At 48.0% G+C, this 10,000-nt stretch overlaps 1 protein-coding gene across 1 annotated transcript in view; it reads left to right on the forward strand.

The window, feature by feature from the left end:
• The window catches only part of LOC121558036 (cis-aconitate decarboxylase-like), a 14,218-nt gene extending 7,407 nt beyond the window's left edge, over nt 1-6,811 (forward strand). Inside the window, exons 5-6 of the mRNA XM_045212465.1 lie at nt 1,714-1,919; nt 5,252-6,811. Coding sequence (XP_045068400.1) covers nt 1,714-1,919; nt 5,252-6,173 — 1,128 coding nt within the window. The 3' untranslated portion in view covers nt 6,174-6,811. The remainder of the gene's footprint in view (nt 1-1,713; nt 1,920-5,251) is intronic.
• Nucleotides 6,812-10,000: the final 3,189 nt, after the last annotated feature.

Genomic DNA, 10,000 nt, shown 5'->3' on the forward strand with positions numbered 1-10,000 from the left:
GTCAAACACACCCCGGTAATGGCTGAAATATTAACTATTAATACCAGGGGCTAATTTTCAATGGTGCCCTGAGGACATAACATAAAATATCAAACTACAAGATAGAATAACCAGGTCATTACATTAGAACATCACAGGCATCGGAAACTAATTATTAAAGTAAATCATTCCGAATGCATTGCATTTATGCAAATGAGGCACATATCATGTTCTTTATTTTAACACAAAATAACAAATTCTAATATCTGAAACAATAAGGAAATGTATATATGAGCGCATTCTAAGAAAAAAAATAAGTGAAACTTTACAAGAAATGTAATACCTGAATTCCCACCAAAATCCCTGAACTCAAACATTACTTGTCTGTGCCAGTAAAATGTTTTATGTGCTATAATTCAATCAATATCTGATGGATTATTAAAATGTGAAAAGTTTGGAGGATCTTCATCCATTGTCCAACTGTTGCATTTATTAGAATTGTTTTGAAACCCTTTTAACCATTTCGATGACCGTTGCTAGCTGTAGTCAGGAACAACATGAACCAACGGAGAACCAGCGATCTAAAGCTGTGGCAGTACTTCAGCCAGACGGTGAGGATGACACACAGCAGCCTGTCATGAAAACCCTGGCCTCACCTCTCCAGGGTTTTCCTGGTCTGTCTGAGAGTTAGAGACAGACACAGACACAGACAGACAGACAGAAATCTAAATATGGAGCGCTGACCGGCAGATCATCATCTTGTCATGCTAAGGTCATTTAGCTCCAGCCTTGGCAGAACTCAGTCAGAACTAAAACAGACCTACAACAGAGCATAGAGTCCTGATGTCCAAAATAAGCTGGATATGTCAGCAGGGTGGAGTCCAGCAGAGCAGAGCAGAGTGGACTGGCTGGAGTACGTACTGAGGGAAGGTCCTTGGTGTTAACACAATCTCCCCTCTGTGCCCAATAACATGCTTAACTTAGAGCCTCTCTCTGTGGGATACATAGATAGATATTCCTGGGCCTGTTCAGTCACTACAGAGTCACTCTGACAGACCCGCTACAGTTATTATATTCCTGTTCAGTCACTACAGAGTCACTCTGACAGACCCGCTACAGTTATTATATTCCTGGGCCTGTTCAGTCACTACAGAGTTACTCTGACAGACCCGCTACAGTTATTATATTCCTGGGCCTGTTCAGTCACTACAGAGTCACTCTGACAGACCCGCTACAGTTATTATATTCCTGGGCCTGTTCAGTCACTACAGAGTCACTCTGACAGACCTCCTACAGTTATGATATTCCTGTTCAGTCACTACAGAGTCACTCTGACAGACCTCCTACAGTTATTATATTCCTGTTCAGTCACTACAGAGTCACTCTGACTATTATTCCACTAGATCACTCTGTATTACTGTTCCCTGTCTGGTGTGGTAAACCAACTGTCTTCCTTGGATTGGTGATGACACATTTATCATCAAAACACTGAGTCTGTTAATAACAGGTGTCTTTATTCTGGGTCTGTAATCCTGTCTGTTGTCCAGGCTGACTGTGTCTGTTGTCCAGGCTGACTGTGTCTGTTGACCAGGCTAACTGTGTCTGTTGTCCAGGCTGACTGTGTCTGTTGACCAGGCTAACTGTGTCTGTTGTCCAGTCTGACTGTGTCTGTTGACCAGGCTAACTGTGTCTGTTAACCAGGCTAACTGTGTCTGTTGTGTGTCTGTACTCCAGGCCCACTCCATGGACTTTGATGACACCTGGCACCCTGCCACTCACCCGTCGGGGGCAGTCCTTCCTGCCCTGCTGGCGGTATGCGACATGCTGCCCAATAACAGCAAGCCTAGTGGGCGGGACTTCCTGCTTGCGTTCAACGTGGGAATAGAGGTCCAGGGACGACTGATGAGGTTCTCCAACGAGGCTCACAACATCCCCAAAAGGTGAGGACCATGACCCCTAACCCTGACCCCTAAACCTAACCCTGACTCTAGCCCACAACATCCCCAAGAGGTGAGGACCATGACCCCTAACCTAACCCTGACACTAACCCACAACATCCCCAAAAGGTGAGGATCATGACCCCTAACCTAACCCTGACACTAACCCACAACATCCCCAAGAGGTGAGGACCATGACCCCTAACCTAACCCTGACACTAACCCACAACATCCCCAAGAGGTGAGGACCATGACCCCTAACCCTAACCCTGACCCCTAAACCTAACCCTGACTCTAACCCACAACATCCCCAAGAGGTGAGGACCATGACCCCTAACCCTGACCCCTAAACCTAACCCTGACTCTAACCCACAACATCCCCAAGAGGTGAGGACCATGACCCCTAACCTAACCCTGACACTAACCCACAACATCCCCAAGAGGTGAGGACCATGACCCCTAACCTAACCCTGACACTAACCCACAACATCCCCAAGAGGTGAGGACCATGACCCTGACCCCTGACCCCTAACCTAACCCTGACACTAACCCACAACATCCCCAAAAAGTGAGGACCATGACCCCTAACCTAACCCTGACACTAACCCACAACATCCCCAAGAGGTGAGGACCATGACCCCTAACCTAACCCTGACACTAACCCACAACATCCCCAAAAGGTGAGGACCATGACCCCTGACCCTGACCCCTAAACCTAACCCTGACACTAACCCACAACATCCCCAAAAGGTGAGGACCATGACCTTGACCCCTAACCTAACCCTGACACTAACCCACAACATCCCCAAAAGGTGAGGACCATGACCCCTAACCTAACCCTGACACTAACCCACAACATCCCCAAAAGGTGAGGACCATGACCCCTAACCTAACCCTGACACTAACCCACAACATCCCCAAGAGGTGAGGACCATGACCCCTAACCTAACCCTGACTCTAACCCAGAACATCCCCAAAAGGTGAGGACCATGACCCCTAACCTAACCCTGACACTAACCCACAACATCCCCAAGAGGTGAGGACCATGACCCCTAACCTAACCCTGACTCTAACCCACAACATCCCCAAGAGGTGAGGACCATGACCCCTGACCCTGACCCCTAAACCTAACCCTGACACTAACCCACAACATCCCCAAGAGGTGAGGACCATGACCCCTAACCTAACCCTGACTCTAACCCACAACATCCCCAAGAGGTGAGGACCATGACCCCTAACCTAACCCTGACTCTAACCCACAACATCCCCAAGAGGTGAGGACCATGACCCCTAACCTAACCCTGACACTAACCCACAACATCCCCAAGAGGTGAGGACCATGACCCCTAACCTAACCCTGACACTAACCCACAACATCCCCAAAAGGTGAGGACCATGACCCTGACCCCTGACCCTGACCCCTAACCTAACCCTGACACTAACCCACAACATCCCCAAAAGGTGAGGACCATGACCCCTAACCTAACCCTGACACTAACCCACAACATCACCAAGAGGTGAGGACCATGACCCCTAACCTAACCCTGACTCTAACCCACAACATCCCCAAGAGGTGAGGACCATGACCCCTAACCTAACCCTGACACTAACCCACAACATCCCCAAAAGGTGAGGACCATGACCCTGACCCCTGACCCTGACCCCTAACCTAACCCTGACACTAACCCACAACATCCCCAAAAGGTGAGGACCATGACCCCTAACCTAACCCTGACACTAACCCACAACATCACCAAGAGGTGAGGACCATGACCCCTAACCTAACCCTGACTCTAACCCACAACATCCCCAAGAGGTGAGGACCATGACCCCTAACCTAACCCTGACACTAACCCACAACATCCCCAAGAGGTGAGGACCATGACCCCTAACCCTGACCCCTAAACCTAACCCTGACACTAACCCACAACATCCCCAAGAGGTGAGGACCATGAACCCTAACCCTGACCCCTAACCTAACCCTGACACTAACCCACAACATCCCCAAGAGGTGAGGACCATGACCCCTAACCTAACCCTGACACTAACCCACAACATCCCCAAAAGGTGAGGACCATGACCCCTAACCTAACCCTGACACTAACCCACAACATCCCCAAGAGGTGAGGACCATGACCCCTAACCTAACCCTGACTCTAACCCACAACATCCCCAAGAGGTGAGGACCATGACCCCTAACCTAACCCTGACACTAACCCACAACATCCCCAAGAGGTGAGGACCATGACCCCTAACCTATCCCCTAACCTAACCCTGACACTAACCCACAACATCCCCAAGAGGTGAGGACCATGACCCCTAACCCTGACCCCTAAACCTAACCCTGACTCTAACCCACAACATCCCCAAGAGGTGAGGACGATGACCCTGACCCCTTACCCTGACCCCTAACCTAACCCTGACTCTAACCCACAACATCCCCAAGAGGTGAGAGCAGGATCTATCAGACCTGGGAAAATAAGTTGAGGTCTCGGTTAACCTTGGAGTTCAGAGCCTGAGTAAGGTAACATCAGAGTTGCTTTAAGAGGATGGTCACGTCTGAGGCCATATTTTACTGGGATGTTAAGTGGAACTGATTGGGCCTGTTTGTGTGCTATTCTAGCAGTACTAGAAGAGGTACACTGGGCAGTGTAATTAGTTTAGTTTAATAGAGTGCAGCAGGTGGTGGATTCCACTGAATGCTCCCACAGACATACAGCTGTTTATACAACAGTACCCCCTCTCTGCTGTTTCACCACTGGGACAATATGCTGAAATGATTTGCAATCTGTTATTTCCCTCAAGACCACTGAAATAGACTCTCAGGTTCTCCTCCCTACGCAGGCTGTATAAACCAGATGGCTGTCCTGTCCTGTAGCATTCTGTTCTGTAGACAGAGACCTGTCCTCACTGTAGACAGAGACCTGTCCTCACTGTAGACAGAGACCTGTCCTCACTGTAGACAGAGACCTGTCCTCACTGTAGACAGAGACCTGTCCTCACTGTAGACTCCTGTCCTCACTGTAGACTCCTGTCCTCACTGTCGACAGAGACCTGTCCTCACTGTAGACTCCTGTCCTCACTGTAGACAGAGACCTGTCCTCACTGTAGACTCCTGTCCTCACTGTAGACAGAGACCTGTCCTCACTGTAGACAGAGACCTGTCCTCACTGACCCAGCACTGACATCATCATGACTGAGCTGTTTGCTGGTTTACTCAAGGTTACTTGCTCCTAAAACAGACATGTTTAGTTTTAGTTTCGTCTTCAGACCTGTGCTTCCTTAACATCTGACCTCTCTCTCTCTCTCTCCTCCCACCCCCCCTCTCCCTCCAGGTTCCACCCCCCTACTGTTGTGGGTACTCTGGGTAGTGCAGCAGCCTGCGCCCGCCTCCTCTCTCTGGAACGCTCCCAGTGTAGCCACGCCCTGGCCATCGCTGCCAGCCTATCAGGAGCCCCCATGGCCAACGCGGCCACCCAATCTAAACCCCTCCACATCGGCAACGCGGCGCGGCTGGGGCTGGAGGCAGCTCTACTGGCCTCTAGAGGTCTGGAGGCCTCACCCAGGGTCCTGGATGACACCGCCGGGGTGGCAGGGTTCAGCGCCTTCTACGAGGACTACGCCCCACGACCTTTGACCTCCCCAGAGGAGGAGTTGCGGTTCCTCCTGGAGGACCAGGACATAGCGTTCAAGAGGTTCCCGGCCCACCTGGGGATGCACTGGGTAGCCGACGCTGCTGCCTCCGTACACAAACTGCTGCTGGGGGAGCAGGGGTCAGAGGTCGTAGGTCAGGTCCAGGACATCCTTCTCAGGGTTCCCCGCTCCAAGTACATTGATCGTCCGTTCCCGGAGTCGGAGCATGAGGCCAGACACTCCTTCCAGTTCAACGCCTGCTCTGCGCTGCTGGACGGAGAAGTCACCGTGGACTCATTCTCCCAGGACGCACTGCAGCGCCCCGACCTCCACACCCTGCTGGGGCGTGTCCACGTCGAGCATCCCCATGACAACCCCGCTAACTTTGACCGCATGTACGGCGAGGTGCAGGTGACGCTGGTGGGCGGGGACGTCCTGAAGGGACGCTGTGATACGTTCTACGGTCACTGGCGTAACCCGTTGACCAATGAGAGCCTGAGGAAGAAGTTCCGTAGCAACGCGGGGGCGGTCCTTCCCAGAGAGAAGGTGGAGGGTCTGATAGAGGTCGTAGAGGGATTAGACAGACTGGAGGACTGCTCTCCTCTGCTGGAGCAGCTGCAGTGAAAACACACACACACACACACACACAGACACACACACACACACACACAGACACACACACACACACACACACACACACACACACACACACACACACACACACACACACACACCTCATCACAGCACTCCTGACCAGCTGATGTCTCTGCGTTTTACAACATCATGTTAACACTTTATACTGTGAGCTGAATTACAATGAAGAATCTACTTCCAATCTGAGGGAAGAGACATTTAAATGATTTAAAGAATCAAAGCTAAATGAAGTATCTACTTCCAATGAGAGGGAAGAGGGAGAGTGTATAGGTGATTAACTTTAGCTATAATTTACCATTTAGCAGACGCTTTTATCCAAAGCGACTTACAGTCATGTGTGCATACATTGTTACGTATGGGTGGTCCCGGGGATCGAACCCACTACCCTGGCATTACAAGCACCATGCTCTACCAATTGAGCTACAGTGGGCCACATTAAATGTACATTAAATGATCTAAAACAATCTAAGCTAAATGATGAAGTACTGTACCTTTTACTGTATCCATTTATATGACTCCAATAGGGTCACTACGTTCACTACGTTTACTTGACATTGTACAGTCCTGAGTGGATGGTGACAATGACAACAATTCATTTGAAGGATGGGCCTGTGTGTACATATGAATTTACTATGAAATAAGTTTGAAAAATACTGTTACTTGTTTATTTTCTTATTTTCTATTTTGTTAAACTGTATTTTATCCTTATTCTATACATGAATCTTCATTAAATAAAAATATAGAAAACTAAATATATCCTGTTTTGTCCTCCTCATTTATCAGAAGTACAGTTTTTACAACAACCATAATATCAGAATGTTACCTGACAACAACAACACAAAGATACAATATATACAGTACCACAGTCAAAGGTTTGGACACACCTACTCATTCAAGGGTTTTCCTTTGTTTTTACTATATTCTACATTGTAGAATAATAGTGAAGACATCAAAACTATGAAATAACATATATGGAATCATGCAGTAACCATAAAAGTGTTAAACAAATCAAAATATATTTTATATTTGAGATTCTTCAAAGTAGCCACCCTTTGCCTTGATGACTGCTTTGCACACAGCCATGCAATCTCCATAGACAAACATTGGCAGTAGAATGGCCTTACTGAAGAGCTCAGTGACTTTCAACGTGGCACTATTTTCAGGTCTCTCCAGAGATGTTCGATCGGGTTCAAGTCCGGGCTCTGGCTGGGCCACTCAAGGACATACAGAGACTTGTCCTGAAGCCACTCTTGTGTTGTCTTGGCTGTGTGCTTAGGGTCGTTGTCCTGTTAGAAGGTGAACCTTCGCCCCAGTCTGAGGTCCTGTGTGCTCTGGAGCAGGTTTTCATCAAAGATCTCTCTCTACTTTGCTCCGTTCATCTTTCCCTCGATCCTGACTAGTCTCCCAGTCCCTGCTGCTGAAAAACATCCCCATAGCATGATGCTGCCACCACCGTGCTTCACAGTAGGGATGGTGCCAGGTTTCCTCCAGATGTGATGCTTGGCATTCAGGCCAAAGAGTTCAATCTTGGTTTCATCAGACCAGAGAATCTTGTTTCTCATGGTCTGAGAGTCCTAAAGGGGCATTTAGGCAAACTCCAAGCGGGCTGTCATGTGCCTTTTACTGAGGAGTGGCTTCCGTCAGGCCACTCTACCATAAAGGCCTGATTGGTGGAGGGCTGCAGAGATGGTTTTCCTTCTGGAAGGTTCACCCATCTCCACAGAGGAACTCTGGAGCTCTGTCAGAGTGACCTGTGCAGCGACGCTCCTCATCCGACCTGACAGAGCTGCAGCGGCAGGGACTGGGAGACTAGTCAGGATCGAGTCAAAGATGAACGGAGATCCTTGATGAACAGAGATCCTTGATGAAAACCTGCTCCAGAGCGCTCAGGACCTCAGACTGGTGCAAAGGTTCACCTTCCAACAGGACAACGACCCTAAGCACACAGCCAAAACAACGCAGAAGTGGCTTCGGGACAAGCCTCTGAATGTCCTTGAGTGGCCCAGCCAGAGCCCGGACTTGAATCCGATCTAACATCTATGGAGAGACCTGAAAATAGCTGTGCAGCGACGCTCCCCATCCAACCTGACAGAGCTTGAGAGGATCTGCAGAGAAGAATGGGAGAAACTCCCCAAACACTGTTGTGCCAAGCTTGTAGCATCATACCCAAGAAGACTCGAGGCTGTAATCGCTGCCAAAGGTGCTTCAACAAAGTACTGAGTAAATAGTCTGATATTTCAGTTTTTCATTTTTAATAAATTTGCTAAGATTTCTAAAAACCTGTTTTTGCTTTGTCATTATGGGGTATTGTGTGTAGATTGGTGAGGGAAAAAACGATTTAATCCCTTTTAGAATAAGGCTGTAACGTAACAAAATGTGGAAAAAGTCAAGGGGTCTGAATACTTTCCGAATGCACTGTAGCATTATTTATCTGACTTGCTATGTACATAACGTCTAACCAGGTGCATTAAATATTTTCAGAATTTGTGTAAAACGTAACAGAATATCAAAAGTGTGTGAGACAAGGCAAAAACAGATGTTTAAAAAATATATAACAATAATTTGAAAACTGAAAACAAAGTTTACATAATTTTAGTGTCTACTTAATATGTAAAAGATAAACAAATAATCATAAAAATCTACCCGAGACACAAAAAACCTGTAGTTACAAAATCAATCATATGGTTACCTTAACCACCTGGCCATCACATCATTAATATGGTTACCTTACCAACTGGCCATCACACCATTCATATGGTTACCTTACCACCTGGCCATCACACCATTCATATGGTTACCTTACCACCTGGCCATCACACCATTCATATGGTTACCTTACCACCTGGCCATCACACCATTCATATGGTTACCTTACCACCTAGCCATCACACCATTCACATGGTTACCTTACCACCTGGCCATCACACCATTAATATGGTTACCTTACCACCTGGCCATCACACCATTCATATGGTTACTTTACCACCTGGCCATCACACCATTCATATGGTTACCTTACCACCTGGCCATCACACCATTCATATGGTTACCTTACCACCTGGCCATCACACCATTCATATGGTTACCTTACCACCTGGCCATCACACCATTCATATGGTTACCTTACCACCTAGCCATCACACCATTCATATGGTTACCTTACCACCTGGCCATCACACCATTCATATGGTTACCTTACCACCTGGCCATCACACCATTCATATGGTTACTTTACCACCTGGCCATCACACCATTCATATGGTTACCTTACCACCTGGCCATCACACCATTCATATGGTTACTTTACCACCTGGCCATCACACCATTCATATGGTTACCTTACCACCTGGCTATCACACCATTCATATGGTTACCTTACCACCTGGCCATCACACCATTCATATGGTTACCTTACCACCTGGCCATCACACCATTCATATGGTTACCTTACCATCTGGCCATCACACCATTCATATGGTTACCTTACCACCTGGCCATCACACCATTCATATGGTTACCTTACCACCTGGCCATCACACCATTCATATGGTTACCTTACCACCTGGCCATCACACCATTCATATGGTTACCTTACCACCTAGCCATCACACCATTCATATGGTTACCTTACCACCTGGCCATCACACCATTCATATGGTTACCTTACCACCTGGCCATCACACCATTCATATGGTTACCTTACCACCTGGCCATCACACCATTCATATGGTTACCTTACCACCTGGCCATCACACCATTCATATGGTTACCTTACCACCTGGCCATCACACCATTCA

The sequence above is a fragment of the Coregonus clupeaformis genome, unplaced genomic scaffold (genome assembly GCF_020615455.1).
Source record: "Coregonus clupeaformis isolate EN_2021a unplaced genomic scaffold, ASM2061545v1 scaf0015, whole genome shotgun sequence".
NCBI lineage: Eukaryota > Metazoa > Chordata > Actinopteri > Salmoniformes > Salmonidae > Coregonus > Coregonus clupeaformis.